This window comes from Triticum dicoccoides, chromosome 7B, assembly GCF_002162155.2.
Source record: "Triticum dicoccoides isolate Atlit2015 ecotype Zavitan chromosome 7B, WEW_v2.0, whole genome shotgun sequence".
Lineage (NCBI taxonomy): Eukaryota > Viridiplantae > Streptophyta > Magnoliopsida > Poales > Poaceae > Triticum > Triticum dicoccoides.
Genome location: NC_041393.1, coordinates 491,841,576 through 491,857,769, shown reverse-complemented (window position 1 = coordinate 491,857,769; position 16,194 = coordinate 491,841,576). Strand labels below are relative to the sequence as shown.

Here is a 16,194-nt window from a genome sequence, read left to right as displayed (position 1 = left end):
ATTTGAGATCTATTTTTTCTTGTATATTATTGGTCGGCCGTTGATCTTTGTTAAGATTCTTTCGGAAAGGGAGAGGCACATTTCTCTAGCTTGGTATCTTTGGCATTTTTCGAAAAAATTTGATGGAGAGAGGAGAGTTAAATGTTTGATAGCACCCACGAACAAAACGGCATATCACAAGGCCGGTGAAATGAGAGCGACTAGTTGATGAGCGCTCCTTCGGGAGCCACACAACGATCAGCGCCACTTGACGCGCTCTCAGTCGCCCGCCACGTGTCACGCTCTGGACGCTCCCTCCGATTTTTTTTATTTTTCATTATGCGTTTTCGGGGTTTTAAACGATTTTTTTACATTTCGGTTTTTCATCAGTCTTCCTTAGCTTTTGGATAAAAAAGATTTGAAAAAAATTAGCGCGAAAAAGCATGTTCTTTTTTCTTTCGCGAGAGTAACGGTTTTGCTTCCGCGAGAGTTACTGTTTTGCTTTCGCGAGAATCACGGCCGTACCTCTCGGAAACGAAAACAAGTGTTTCCTATTTTTTTTCTTCCGCGAGAGACATGGTTTTGCTTGAGCTAGAGGCACGGTTGTGATTTCGCAAGAAGCACGGGCGTGCCTCTTTCAGAAAGGAAAAAACCCGTGCTCCCGTTTTGATTTTCTCGTCCGGTTTGTTTCGGCCGGTTTTTTCGTAAAAAAAAGTTCGTAAAACCTGTTAACATCGGATCTAGTTTTGAAGATCTCAATGCGAGGAATCCAATGGTGAAAACGGTTCGAGATTTGGACGCAAGGTTGAAGAGATAAAAACGTTCTGAATAAGTGGATCTACGAAAAAAGGGAAAACTTACAGGTTGCGACAAGTGGCGCAACGTGCCACTTTTTGCAACTTGGGAAGGTGAGAGTGATCTTTGCAATGAGTACTCCATAATTAGTGATTTCGCGGTGAAACTCATGCCCCATGTGAATGTTAATTGGGTCTAAATATTACCTTCAACATAAAAGTATCCTACCAGAAAAATTCGGGCCCATCTGGCCTAGCTATGTACATTCATTAATATGCATAGGCCAGGAGGTTCATCCTTTAATGATCGTTGTTTTGATTGCTTCATATAATGACTTCGGTTCGGTGGTGCTTATTGAGTACCCGGTCTTGAGCTCAGGGGTGAAAACCCTAAGTTTGGCCCTTGCTGGTTATACTTGGCAATGGGGGCGTATTTTGCATCGTCACCTTGATGAAGGCATTGCCTGGAGTTTTCTCCACCGTGATCTTCTGGGTGAAAACCCATGATCTAATCTTCGATGGTTGGATCCGACGACGGCGGCACGCATGTATCATTCCCTCTTTGGAGGCGTCGTCTTTGGAGAACTATTCTTGTAGTATATGTGATGTTAAAAGATGGTTGGTATAGATGGTCACCGAGGTACATCATTGATAGCTGTTTTGATTGTTTTGGGATTTTTTTCCTCATTTCTTTTTGCGCCTAGGCATAGTTTCGGTCTAATTTGCCTTTGCTATTTGCCGACGTGATTTTTTGTGTGTGTGTTGGTTGTGTGCATCCTAACTATGCAGAGGTCAGGTGTGTGTTAAATATGATTATCCCTCCATGCTACAATATGAGTCAATAAAAAGCACCCTTTGTCAATAAAGGAGGTTCATGCTTTAATAAAGAAAACCCTAATATTTTAGCTCCTAAATATGTCCCCATGTCTTAAACGAGGCCTATGTATACATCATGTTTGCATTAATTTAGTAGTCGTTTAGGCGTGCACAGTACACAATGATGTACACGATTTCATAAACATGTGCACAAAATAAATGCAGATTCTAGACTGATAAAAGATTTAATCTTCTCCTTGTGCACCACCTAGAAGTCAAATGCTAGCGCCTTGTGCCGACTGAGATCGTGGAGGTATGTTCTTGGCGTGGGTGCTTCATAGCCATCTATTTCATGTAGCTCTGTCGTGTTTGCGCTCTCATGCCCCATGATTTGTTGTTGTTCGTAGTCTTCTCGGAGGATTCTTCCAACCTGTACGTTAATTTTCGAAGCTTCAAGACTTGGGTAGCCTTACAAAACTTTTGCGAAAATTTTCCTTGCGCAACTAATAGCTTCAAATAGAAATTAATACACGACTATGCCTACATAATAAATGACATCATTTATTTTCGTTCGTAAGGCCTACTACGCACATTTATCACCTGATTCTTTATGGAGGTAAAAGATTTGCTTCATTCATTAATTAAGTAGAAGGAATTGCTCAGTTAATCAACTGAAAAATCAATCAAAAAAATTCACAATCTGCTAAGCAGCACACAAAAGATACCACAAACACACCTCTACAAAGAGAGCTCTTCATGATAGCACATTGACATCATCACCATCACCTCTCCGTACACATACGTCATCACTGTCCCTTCTCCCTAAGCAGGAACTCCGACTTTGTCACTCAAGACCATCGACCTAACACACTCCCAAGAGGTTTGTGTGGAGCCACATGAAGATCATGTCAAGGCCCAGCAACCGCATCGAGGACATCGCAACTCCTATTCTAAAGTAGAGCCATGAAGGAGAACTATGCAAGGCTGGTGTCGTGAATGATCACTAAACAAACCACCTTTTGCACGGTATCATCGCCACCGAGACCTCATTGTCGTAGCTACAACTTCACAACAACAAACAAACTGAGACAATCCCACGAACACATCGAAGAAGAGCTGACTACCGCAACCATTGACATGCTTCCGCCATCGCTCACCACTATGATCGTGGCCACATAAGACCCAATGCCATCACCACTGTCTTCCATCGGCCCTGCTTGGCAATGCCCAACTCCAAAGACAAAGCCCCCAAGAGAGGATATGTTGCCAAAGCGCCTCCATCGTCCAATTCAATGGATCTAAGGTTACTCTAGAAGACGGGAAAGTTGGGACGGAGAGTACGTATCGCCTCGACGATCCCAAGAAAAAGGAAGCATCGCTTGAGAATGCCATCATCGCTGGCTCTAGCCATGGTCAGAGACAAGACTTACATCTTGGACAACCTCCCAACCCCTACACACCATGCATCGGTCTAATGATCCCCGCCAAATCTGTCTGGGTCTATCCTGCGGCCACCACCTAATCACCAAGCCACCGCACTAGCCACCTTCGCAGCCATGAGCCGCCAAAGCGAGCCCACAATTATTGCACGCCCAAACTAGCCAGAACAACGCCGGCCGATGAGAACCACCACATATGGTCCCGCCTCGCATGGCGCCCTCCCTTGATGACCACCACCTCCGCACTAAGAGCGCCCCCACTCCCTCCACTAGCACAGACCCCCTCCCCTGAGAAAGCCCCGGTTGCCCAAACCTGAGTGAATGCATGCACTGGCTTAGACATTAGGACCAAGCTGCCCACTACTCTGTGTCACACAACACTACCATTTCCTGCTAGAGAGGTTAACCCCGTCCACCATGTGCCCATTGATCCACGCAAGAAGTGAGCACGAGATCCCGAAATCGGTGACTCCCAACTAGCACAGCCGCACCACTCCCTGGTCGACCTCACCATGTAGAGAAAGGTCACCTTCGCGAGGCCCAGGGCTACAACCCTGATGCAACCGTCACTGCTAGCCGACCACACACTGGCAAAAATCCACCATGAACAGGCCATGTGAGGAGCCTAGCAGCAGCGAAGGGTGAATCCGCGTCATCTCTAGGCCAGGCTTTACCAGAGGTGACCACAGGCGACATTGAGGCGGAAGGGGGGAAGGGGTGCACGAGGCCAGGCAGATCTGGTCACCACCCGAGTCACCATGCGAAAAACAATGTAGGGGTTGTGTGTGTTGTAGATTGATAATTTGACCAACATAATACATGTTGTATATTATCAATATACCAATCAACACTTTTTTGAGGGGAAAAAGTATTTGTTGGTAATGGTTAATTTTTGGGTTTTTTGGGGGTACATGGCACTACACAATATGACGTGTGGTATTAAGTTAATCAAAGGGTTTTTGGAGAGCTAGGCTGTTTGGAGATCTAGGAAGAATAAGATCCAGGAATTGACAGATAACATTGGTGTAGTTCATTTAGATTTTGCTACCATGGGGAAACTTGCAAACGAGTATTTTCATGATATTTTTTTTGCAGATACATTGCTTGATGTGTCTCCTATGATTTATCTTCTTGAGTCCCTGGTCACAACACAGGACAATATCAAGATTTGCGCTCCTTTCACAGATAAGGAGATATCGGACGCTATGTTTCAAATTAGCCCCTTGAAGGCACCAGGGCCGGATGGTTTACCTGCTCGGTTTTTTCAGCGGAATAAGAGTACTTTAAGAGATAGTGTGATAGCCATGGTCAAAGACTTCTTTCATACGGGTGTTATGCCAGAGGGAGTTAACTCTAATTTCATTGTTATTCCCAAAAATGCTAAGCCTACAAAATTGTCTGATTGCAAGCCTATTAGTCTCTGTAATGCGATTTATAAGGTATTTTAAAGTGCCTGGTGAACCGTCTGTGGCCGCTTCTCGATGACTTAATTTCAATGGAGCAGAGTGCTTTTATTCCCAGTAGGATGTGTTAGTTGCTTTTGAGTGCCTCCACTATATTAAGCAGGAGATGGACCCCACAAAGAGCTTCTACACTTATAAGCTTGATCTTTCTAAATCATTTGATAGGATGGATTGGGTTTTCTTTGAGCAGGTGATGCAAAAGTTGGGGTTCTCTTAGACAACATATCACATCGGTGAGGTATTCCTTTAAGCTAAATGAAACTCTCTTCGATTCATTTGCACCATCACGAGGGCTTCGGCAAGGTGATCCACTTTCACTATTCATGTTTTCGTTTGTGGCGGATGGACTGTCAACAATCTTGAGAAGGAAAGTGCATACTGGTGATATTAGCCCAGTTAGGATTTGTAGGAGGGCGCCATGCGTATCCCATCTATTGTTCGCTGATGATAGTATGTTGTTGTTTGAGGCCTCTAGAGCACAGGGCAGAAAGTGTGAAAGCGGCACTGGATTTATATGGCTCAACTACAGGTCAAAGTCTCAATTACAATAAATGCTCTATGTTCTTTGGTGGTGCTTGTCATATTGCTATACAAGAAGAAGTCCCAACCACTTTTAGTGTTACTATTTTGTTATTCGAGGAAAATAATTGGGTCTTCCTACCCCGGAGGGTCGTATGTCTAAGGGCATGTTTCAGATTCTTGAGACAAGTCTCACTAAACGTCTAGTGAGATATGTCTTTTTTCGTTCAATGGTGAAGTCAGAGGCAGAAAATGTCATGAAAGCTGTGATCCGAGGACTAGTAATGCTGGTATGAGCCTTTGCAGTGATGAGGAATTTGCTTGGTGTTTCGGGACTCGTAGCAGCGACATGGAAGTAGGGGCGACAGCACATGAGAAGTTCAAGGTCTTACCTTTCAGGGTGAAAATTCAAGGTCCGGCTTTAATTGGTTGTGTCTGGCATTTGACTTTTTGAAGGTATTGTTTTGAGAGCCTGGACTTTCTTTAGAGTGAAAACCTATTTATGATCGGGCGACCATGGCGCTTGTCACTGTTTTTTTTAAAGGTGTCGCTTTTGGAGAATTTGAACTCAGGAGTTATCTTGGTGGTGTTTGTACTGCTGCTTCAAAGGCCAGATCACTGTAGCGGGACTTCTTTTTTTTAACTTTTTTTTTGGTTGTGCATCCGTAGTGTTATTAGGGTATTGCGTTGTTGCAGAGTCCGGGTGTAATTAGTATCTTGATGATATTAATATATTCTCTTTGTGAAAAAAAAATCCTCCAGGCCGCCTTCCCTCTTCCATTTGCTAACATGCCGCACACCCTCGCCTCCGTCGAGCCCAAGGACGGGCACCCAACACCAACACCGTTGCCATCAATCTCACAACTCGTGACGGCCTCGTCTCTACGGCCGTGTACATCAGCACCTCCACAAGTTCCTAATCAATCCAATGTCTCGCATGCGTGACTTTTCCCTTGCGTAGGTGCATGCTTGTGCAGCCGAACATCTATCAACCAAGCTCATGTATGGGTGTGTGTCTTCCAACGGAACACATCCAGGACAAGTTTGGTAGCATGCAGGAGACCCAACTAAGCCGGTGCGGTGCACAGATCAGGAGTTTAGTAGGTTGGGCTGCACCGAAATCTTTAGAATACTTCTTATAGCAGAGATTAATATTGTGAAAAAGGCGTTTTGAAGAGATTTCATTGGAATTTTTAGTTATAGGAGTTATTTTATATTTTTTTGAATTTTAGATCTAAATCAGTGTACCTGTAATTGTTATGAGTATGAATAAAATTACAAGTGTTGGTAGAAAACAAAGTAGGTTAGGTTGCACCGGAATCTTGGTTTGCATGATGTTTAAAGCACTCTGAGGTTAGGTTGACGAGGAACTACCGAATCAGCTGTTTTTTTGAGCCAGACTCGAGCGATGCGGGCATGGTACGTAGCATAGGTGTCTGCTGCTGCGTGTGTGCATGTGTGCGTGTATGCATGTGTGTGTTGCTGCAGTGTGTGAGTGCACAACCCCCGACGAGGACCCAACTGGTGGAGCTCGGTAACATGGCCATCAGCGGTATTGCCATCCTCGCCCACGCCGTCATCTTCTTCAACATCCTTGTCCTTATCGTCGACGGCATGGGTGCGCATCTATACACCGCATAACTACCTCACTCGTTGTTGCCATAGACGAACAAGTTCGGCTAGGCGTGCCAGAAGGAAGAACAAAAAAAGAGGAAGAGGGATTTCCATGTGAGCTCAATTCATTTGAGTTAAATTTGAGAAATTTGTTAAATCCAGCTGTAGTTGGAGAAGTAGAATTATAAGGAATTAAATATAAGGAACTGTTTTCTCTAAATTATAAGGATCGTTAGAGATGCTTTTATGTCTTAGGCCGTGTTCGGAATCCATCCCATCCGCTCATACTCCGCGCGGTTGTGGAGTTCAGGTTAGGCCGCTCTGTAAAAATGAGCTAGAGGCTCGTCTGCTCCGGAGCGGAGTGGAGGGAGTGGAGAGGAGCCGAACGCGGCCTTAATATACTACTCAGATTCTGTTCTAGTATTATGACATCTGGGTCACTGAATCACATAAATAAATGGCCCCAATTTACTTGATGTACTCCCTCCGAATTCATTCATATCACATTTTTAATATTAAGATTGACCATATTATATAAAGTGTTATACTGTCCATTAGTCAAATGAGATATGTGGACCATATGGCATCTTCAAGGCAACCCACAAATGGCCTCCCGCATATGTCCGTGGACAGGGAATCAGTACACGGACACAGATGCGGAAGGATGGCATCCAATAGTAGCCTGTATATGTTCGCCGGCAAATCAAATTCAAAGGTACGCTGATCCACACAACGCGTCGGATCACACCTGCATCGGATCCCTTCTTCGATCACAACCAAAAAGAGCCAAATATGCTTAGTTTTTACATACCCGAATCAAAATAAACATCAGTCCAACAGTCCGTGCATGTTTGCCCTGCCGGACTAGCAATCCTAGCAAGTTGTTCCCCGATCATGGAGGTGTCGTCGCCGCCGCGTAGGCAGCCTCTGTATCCGCATCCGCCTCTCATCTTCCGCCGCCGTCAACTCATCTTTCTGCCGCTCCAACATCTGGTAACAGACGGATTGCATGATAATTCTAGCGTTGGCATCCAAAGAATCGATATTCAAGGTCAACATTTTCGCCACGGCCGTGCCGACCGCCTCGTCCGCCATGAGCTCCATGCCCATCGCCACCACCAGGCCAACCGCTTCTTGAACTTCTCCTCCTTTGCGGCCTTCACTTTGACACGTGAATTTGTCGCGTCTCCGAGATGATCTTCCGGGCGGGAGTGATGCTCGGATCCTCCGGCACCTCTATCAGCTCCATCTCCGACAGGTTCTCCGGCGGTTCCATGTACGGTGGCGAAAGAAAGGAGAGGGTAGGAGAAATGAGCGGGAATTGGACGGAAAGCGACGGGGAATGAAAGAAGAGAGTGGATGATTTGGGCGCAAAAGCATTGCGGGATGCTACAAAAACGCGGGTTTCACCTTTCTTTTGGGTAGGCCACGTCTAGTTGGATTCGATCTGGCGACCTCGCGAATAATCACGCGATGCAACAACCACTCGAAACGCCTACGTTCAGTTCTTCTGCTACTGCTTCTTGCCCTTTTCTACTTATCCGTCTTTTTCCTTTTTCTATTACTTTTTCATTTTTTCCTTTTTCTTCTTTCTTTTTTTTATTCGTAAGGGTTTTCTTCTGTTTTTTTATTTTTCTTTTTTCTTTTTTATTTTTACTTGGAATGCTTTTCTGTTTTTTATTCTTTTTTTTCTTTAGCTAACTTGAATGAACTCTTTTCAAAATCGATGAAATTTTTTGTAAAGTGATGAAATCTTTTCAAAACCGATGAACCCTTTTCATAATTGAGGAACTCTTTTCAAAATCAATGAACTTTTTTTGAAAATAGATGAACCCTTTTCATGATCGATGAACTTTTTTGTAGATCGATGAACTTTTTTCAAAACCGACGAACTCTTTTCAGAATCTATGAACTTCATTGTAAAATCGATGAACTTTTTTGTAAATCGGTGAACTTTTTTTTAAACTTGATGAACTTTTTTGTAAAACCGATTAAATCTTTTCCATAATTTACGAACTCTTTTCATAATCAATGAACTTTTTTGTAAATCGACGAACTCTTTTCAAAATCGATGGACTTTTTTCCTAATCAATGTTTTCCCCCAAAATAAATGAAATATTTTTAAATTCGGTGAACTTCTAAAACTTTATGAAACATTTTCTAAAAATTGATGATCTTGATTTATAATTTATGTTTTTTCAAAGTAATTTCTGTTTGTTATACGTTAAGGTTTTACTAAAGGGTGCGTTAACTATTACTCCCTCCGTCCTAAAATTCTTGTCTTAGATTTGTCTAGATGCGGATGTATCTAATACTACATCCGTATCTAGACAAATCTAAGACAAGAATTTTGGGATGGTGGGAGGTACAGTTTTTTGTCTATTATACAGATGAGTTGGAATGTTCTGGTTGTTATCGTTCTAAACTGCGAACGTGTAGGTGTTGTGTTCGAAATCCTAGCGATGCTATATTTTGATTAGTGTCCTTTTTGGGGGGAAAATTTTGTTTTTGCCACTCTAGATTTTGCCAATTTTCCTTATGCCACTCTAGATTTGGACATTTCACTTTTGCCATTCTTAGTTTTTGACAATTATCACAATTGTCATTCCCGTGGCAAAAGCAAAATCTTCAGAGTGGCAATTGTGATACATTTCAAAAGCTAAGAGTGGCAAAAATGAAATAAAATTATTTTGCTTTTGCAACGGAATGGCAACTGTGATAATTGTCAAAAGCTAAGCGTGGCAAAAGTGAAATGTCAAAATCTAGAGTGGCATAAGAAAAATTGGTAATCTAGAGTGGCAAAAATAAAATTTTCCCTTTCTTTTCTTCGCATTTTCCTATTGATGCAGTTGGTGGGCCGGCCCACTAGGCGTCTCTGGCGAGCGCCGGTAGCGCCAAGCCGCCAACGGACAATAATGCTAAACGTACGGACTTTATTTACAGGTTTGTACGGGCTGGGGCTTGTGCCCTCTTCTAATTGCCTCCCCCCCCCCCTTTCACCAGTGGGCCCGCGTCCCTTAATCAATCCTCCGCCAATCATCGCTAAGCTGCCTGTAAACCCCCCGTAGAAACCTGTATGTCTAGCATTACTCGCCAACGGGCGCCTGCAGCGCTGTACAGGGGCTCCCCGGCGTTGGAGCTTATAAATCAGAAAGAAAGGAGGGCTAGAATAACAGATACCTGGCTCATCCGTGGCCTTTGGGCCGGCGAGGTGTGTATGCAGAGTTGGGCTGCGTGCATGACGCGGCGGAGCTGTTCCACGTCGTATCGTCCTCCTAGAGCGGGATCGACCATCTTCAAGACCTCGTCCTTGCTGCTCAGGAACCATCGTACCTACAAAAAATGAGATTCATCAAAGGTGATGAAAGCTGTTGGATGTTAAGTCCGTGTTGCTTTGAACGCTTAAACAAGCGGACCCAAGCAATGAGGCTGTGGTTTTTGCCGTCGATGGCTCGCCGGCCGGTGAGGAGCTCGAGCAGCACGACGCCGAAGGCGAACACGTCCGTCTTCTCGTTGAAGATCCCGTGCGTCGTGTACTCGGGCGGCACGTACCTGTACACATGATTTCATTCATTCGTGTTACTTAAACTCGATCCCATACCGGTCAATTCATCGACGATGATAAAAATTGGCGTGCTTGTAACGAGACAGATAAACAGACCGACGGACCCAAATGTGCCTTCGAAGGTAGTCACTTGGTAGTGCGTCAGCTTGGCCGGCAGCCACTTTGCTAGCCCAAAGTCACATATCTGAAGCACGAACGGGAACAACAACCAAATTAACACACACAAGATCACATACTCCATATCACGCACTGCTTCCAATTTGGGAGCCTCTATTTGTCAGTTAACTGAAAAAAAACTAGTGCATCAGTCACTTCTAATATAAACCGCCAGATCATCATCCAACCGCCCAGAATAGATCCAGAAACTGTTCATCGTCTTCCTCCTCACGATGGCCCCGTCCTACCCACCCCGACCATCTCTCTAAGCCCCTCCGCACCAGATGGGTAGGAATCACTTAAAAGCCTTCATCCACTACTTTGTGAAGGACTCGGAAGTTTGTGAGGACAAGGAGATCGTTTATTTCGTGAAGATCTACCCCTTAGTGAAGCTTCTTGGCGCAAACCATGGCGGAATAGGTTCATTGAGCTCCTTGCAATCTTAGAACCATTTGGTTCAAAGTCTCCATCAACGTGGAGTAGGATATCCACGCAATAAAAAAAATGTGAAGTAGGTAGCAAAATGTGAAGTAGGATGGCGCCAACTATCGAACCACGGGAAAACATCATCAAGCCCCTTGTGTTTGCATCTTCTAAGCTCAACTCTTATTTTTGTGCAAGATACTTTATACCACCATATGATGAGGAACAATAGATGAGAAAAAAAAGGAAGTCTTCCGGCGATCCCCTACACCCCCCCTCTCCTACCCTAGGATAGACAATAGGTAATGAATTCAGATAGTGGGGCTCTCTTCTCTGACGAGGTTTCGATGCCTGAAGGAAGAATGTGACTCACGCTAGAGAAATTTCCAGGTGCCCGAGAAATAGCAGAACCGATCCAATTTTGGTTACCTGTGGTTCGTAGTCGTCTTTGAGCAGGATGTTGGCGGGCTTGATGTCGCGGTGCACGATCCTCCTGGCGCACCGCTCGTGGAGGTACTCCAGCCCGCTGGCCGCGCCCAGGGCCACCTTGTACCTCGCCTCCCACGGCATGGTCCCCTCCTCGCCGGACCCTCCGTGGAGCCTGCGGGAGAGGCATCCCAGGCGCGAGAAGGGGAACACCAGGTGCTCGCCGCCCTCCAGGCCCACGCCAACCAGCCTCGCCACGTTCGGGTGGCGCACATTCACCGCGTGCCCCAGCTCCGACAGGAAGCTCTCCATGCGGCCATTCTCCGTCGCCGACAGCTTCTTCACGGCCACCAGCTGCCCGTCAGGCAGGAGGCCGCGATAGACCTTGGCGTACCCACCCCTGCCCACCACGTTCTCCTTGCTGAAGTTGCGGGTGGCCTTCCTCAGCTCCGACAGTGAGAAGGTCCGGAAGGATAGCCTCAGCGCGCACAGGTCATGCTGTTCCACGTTCACCTGCCCCGCCGACGGCCACTGCCACTTGCTGCTGCCGCGGATGCTCAAGCTCCGGAGCTTCGACGACATGGTTGACGGGATGCCGCCGGAGAGGCGGCGTTTGGTCCTTGACCTCCACGCCTCCATGACGCCCTTCCACGCGGCCGGAGGCCCGTCGTTTCGCGGCGGCGCGGGCGTGGATGGCTCCGAGTACGCGGCCACAACGCCCGTCTTCGTCGACGACGACCCCGTCGTGCAGCTGGTCTCGTCTGTCATTGCGGCGGCGTCAACGTCACTCGACGTCGTGCATCCCTCGAGGACGCTTCTCGGGGAGACCAGATCGTCGCCGCTCTCTCGCGATGACTTCTCGCCACCACCGCAGCCGTTCTTACGGGACATGGACGCCGCCGCCGCTGCCGATCCACCCAGAGATCAAATCCATGGCGTGTGAGAAATAAAGTAAGGAGAACCAATCAACCAAATCCATTCCTACATTTGTATGAAAAATCTTTTTGTGGCTCCGTCACCATGGAATCTTGGATCTTTTACTTGCTTTGTCTAATCCGTCGAGGCGCAACTCCTGGGTCGATCCATCGTCAAGCAGATTTTGCTCCTCGTCGGCATGAAAAAGATGTTTTCTTCTTTTTTCTAGTCCCAAGCTTTGGGGGTTTCTTGCAAACGAAGACGATCTAATTTTGGAGCGCGCAAGAGAGTGCGGTGGCGGAAAAGCAACGGAGATGCTGGGGTGTTTTGGCACGAAATCTGCGGTAAGCCCCTCCTTCAACTTTGATCAAAGGTGGCCAAAGCACACACGTTTTTTTTATAGTGAACGTGTTTTTTTCTTTTTTGCATGGTATAGTGAACGTGTTTGGAGAGGCGTTTTGGAGGCCGAGCTGCCTGGAGGCAGAAATCTGCGTCGAGCCTTTTAAGATCGAGATCTGTGACGTTTGACTTTTGAGCTATATATACTATCGCTATTTTCGAGAAAATACACCGGTGTCGTCCTCTTTTTTTTTTTTTTTTTTGAGGGGTGCAAAGAACTTCATTCAGACTGAACATATTGTTGCATACACAAAATATCAGGGGTGTTAAGCAGCCACACATGGCGCCCCTCTTCTAACGTAACTGCAGCTTTGGCAAGTCCATCGGACTCCCAGTTTTTGTCCCTTCTCTCATGGCTGATGTGAACTGAGGAGAAATCTTGCATCTGCTTCTTGATATCAGTCATGATCGCTGAGTTCTGCCCCAGGTATTTGCCCTTCAAGTGGTTGATCGTGGAAAGACAGTCAGTCACCACTTGAATCTTGCTAATGTAAAGATCTGACGCAAGTGCAAAAGCCTCACTAAACGCCAATGCCTCCAAAGTTTCTGCTTGTACCAAATTTTCGAACACAACCACAGAAGCACCCTGGTAGAGACCCTGTTCATCTCGACAAACAACAACGACAGCACCCCTGTCGTTGTGTCTAGAGATTGCAGCATCAACCATTAGCTTGTAGTGTCCGTTCACAGGGGGCTTCCAGGATCTCTCCCGACATACTGTCGGAGTTGGCTGTCCTGCAGAACTGGTAAAACAACGAGGAAGAAGGGTGAGTTCCGCCATATATTTCTGGATGAAACTGAACGTGGATAAAGGAGACTGAAACTCTTGCTCATGAATGGCCTTTCTTCTAACCCACCAAATCGGATTTTTTGTTAAAAGAGACCACCCGTCGAACGAAATTGTCAAAAAAGACTCCCTCTGAGACGAAGTGACAAAAAAGACCCCCTTGACCGTGGCGGCAGGCCCGACAGGCAACACGTGGCAGCTGCCGCCACGGCGCGAGGCGGCAGGACCTGCCGCCACGGGGCCAGGCGGCATGCTGCGCAGAACAGGATTCTCGCACTCGCGACAGAACGGCAGCGGCAGTGGGCCCGGCCGCCTCGCGGCAGCCCTGTTTCCTCGCGCTGCGCTGCCTTTCCTCGTTTCGTACACGCTGATTACTCCAATATCCGTAGTCCGTTCTTTTAATTATTTTGATGTATGTCCGTTGTTAGAGAGTAGACAAGCACTAAGACAACCAGAGATTCGAGCTCGTGACCGAGCGTCTGCGCATGGTGCAGAGAAGGGTATAAAAAGAAACTGAGTACTGGAGTGTCGGCACAACGAACAAACATCAAAAGAATTAAACGACAGACTATGTGGAATACTGGAGTAATCAACGCGTACGAAACGGCGAAAGGCAGCGCAGCGCGAGCGAACAGGGCTGCCGCCAGCCGGCGAGGCGGCCGGGCCCAGCCGGCACAGTCCTGCCGCCATGCCACCAGGCGGCCGGGCCCGACAGTCGCTGCCGTTCCGTCGCGAGCGCGAGAATCACCGTTCTGCCCAGCATGCCGCCTGGCCTGGTGGCGGCAGGGCCGGCCGCCTCACACCGTGGCGGCAGGTGCCACGTGTCGCCTGCTGGGCCTGCCGCCACGGCTGAGGGGTCTTTTTTGTCACTTCGTCTTGAAGGGGGTCTTTTTTGACAATTTCGTTCTACAGGTGATCTCTTTTAACAAAAATTCACCAAATCGACCAGAGAGTAACCAGCATCAAAATGAAATCTTCATCTCCATGAGCCAAAGCCGTGCATCTGGGATGTTGGTTGCAATTAGATGTTCAACAAGGTCCTCGTCCATCAGACCCCACACACATTTAGCCATATTACAATCAATGAGGGCATGTCGCCACGTATCATCTGCAGAGTTGCAAATCTGGCAAACATTGTCAGACCGGTGTCGTCCTCTGGTGCTCACGATTTGTACGTGGGCCTACGTTTTGGCTGGTGCTTCCTGTGAACATGATGTTCTTCGTGGGCGGCTTTGAATTTGGCCCATCCTGCGGCCTGGCGGGTAGTCGATTGATAGTAAATGAATCTCGTGGGCCCATTAGTGATATAGTGATAACCATTTGGCCCGTCGAACCCTATAGAACGCATACCAGATCAGCGGTACTACTCGACATGGATGGCACGGAGTTCTTCGAGGAATCGTCCGCAGGGTAATGTTTCATCGGATCTGACTTTTTGCATGCTCTTTTCGCTTGCCTAGATGTTCAGAGTTTGGATGGCAGTGATTTGGTTTGGCGTTTTTCATATTTGTTCATCTAAAATCAGATCTGGCTGGTTGTTTCTTGTTTGTTTGGGCAGGTTCTTCCCTCGTTTGGACAGTGGGTTTGCCTTAAGAGATGGAGTTGCCGGCGCGCGGCCGATTGATGATGAGACGAGTGTAACCCCCGTGCGTGTCCAAGATGGTTTGATTTCTTCCGAGACAGTGCGCCGGGGTGGGTACGCTCTAGAGGACGAAGCAGACGAGCAGACCGAGGAAACATTTGTCACCCAGAGGCCTAACCAGGGCAAAGTGGTGGGCGATTCATGCGAGCTAGGCCCTGCAAATATGGCCGGTGAGATGGCAACTGAAGATGGATATGAAGAGGGTGTGCTCGTGTCGAAATCACAAGGATCTTGTTGGACGCCGAGGTGGTTTCCTGTTCCCTAATTTAAACCAGTTCATGTGGTTTAGTAGTAGTGTTTTGAAGTGAGGTTGCGTGGTATTCAGATGAGGGTTGTGCGTGTGGGTAGGTGCTTAGCCGTTGGTGCTGTTCTTGAACAGTATAGATAGATGGTTTCCAAATGGTCTGACCGTCTGATGGCGAACCTCAACGTTCGGAATCAGAGGACTGTGGTGCAACGGCTTAGTGGTTTGGAATGGGAACATGAGAGCGGAGGCACGCCCATGTTCGTGAACTGCTCGCACTGCGAAACGATGGAACGTCTGCAGCGCGGCGTCCACAAGATGTGGGATGACACTGTACGTAAATGGAGAATACTTTTTTTTTTGCGGGAAGTAAATGGAGAATACGGTGTGGTGTGAATACCTATCAGCTGAAATACATGTAATTAATGTGAGACTGCAGCTGAGCAGTATGATGACTGGAGATGGAGATTACGAGCTGCATGGATCTCGGCCTCCAAACAGCATTTCTGAAGTGTTTGCTTTTTTCTTTGGAGAATACGCAGAGGGTGCATATCTTTTCATTGGTAGAAGGAGTGATTTACAGCATGAGGTTACAACAATGCACTAAGCCATGTACACAAGCAGGCATGGAAATGATCGCCGAGCAACAGAAGGGGGTTGCTCATCCCCGATAGAACATAGTCTAACTCTTCGAGATTATGTTGTTGAGCGCCGGCGTCGGCCCTAGCCCATAGCGGGCTTCGTCCTTGATGTTAGAGCTGATGTGTGAGATCGATGGCCGGTCTCCATCGAAGACGCAACCGTTTTGGTGCTTCCAAAGCCACCAGGCGGTGAGGATGATGAGGGAGGCCAGCCCCTTGCGCGCGGCGGCGGGCGCATGAGCACAAGATGTAGCCCACCAAGTGTGAAAGTCCATCTCATTGCTCGGAAGATCAGCGGTGGATCGCGCCCAGGCCAGAATATCATGCCATACTTGTGTGGAGAAGGAGCGACCTACGAGTAGATGTTGCATT

At 47.1% G+C, this 16,194-nt stretch overlaps 1 protein-coding gene across 1 annotated transcript; it reads right to left on the bottom strand.

Annotated features, from left to right (window-relative positions):
• Positions 1–1,848: 1,848 nt before the first annotated feature.
• LOC119340614 (receptor-like cytosolic serine/threonine-protein kinase RBK2) lies at positions 1,849–12,311 on the bottom strand. The gene is made up of 6 exons (XM_037612534.1): positions 12,180–12,311; positions 11,198–12,099; positions 10,294–10,373; positions 10,067–10,176; positions 9,805–9,957; positions 1,849–2,019 (listed from the first exon to the last, which is right to left on the bottom strand). Exons 1-6 carry the CDS (start codon positions 12,214–12,216, stop codon positions 1,967–1,969), a joined length of 1,335 nt encoding a protein of 444 aa, XP_037468431.1. The 5' UTR covers positions 12,217–12,311; the 3' UTR covers positions 1,849–1,966.
• Positions 12,312–16,194: the final 3,883 nt, after the last annotated feature.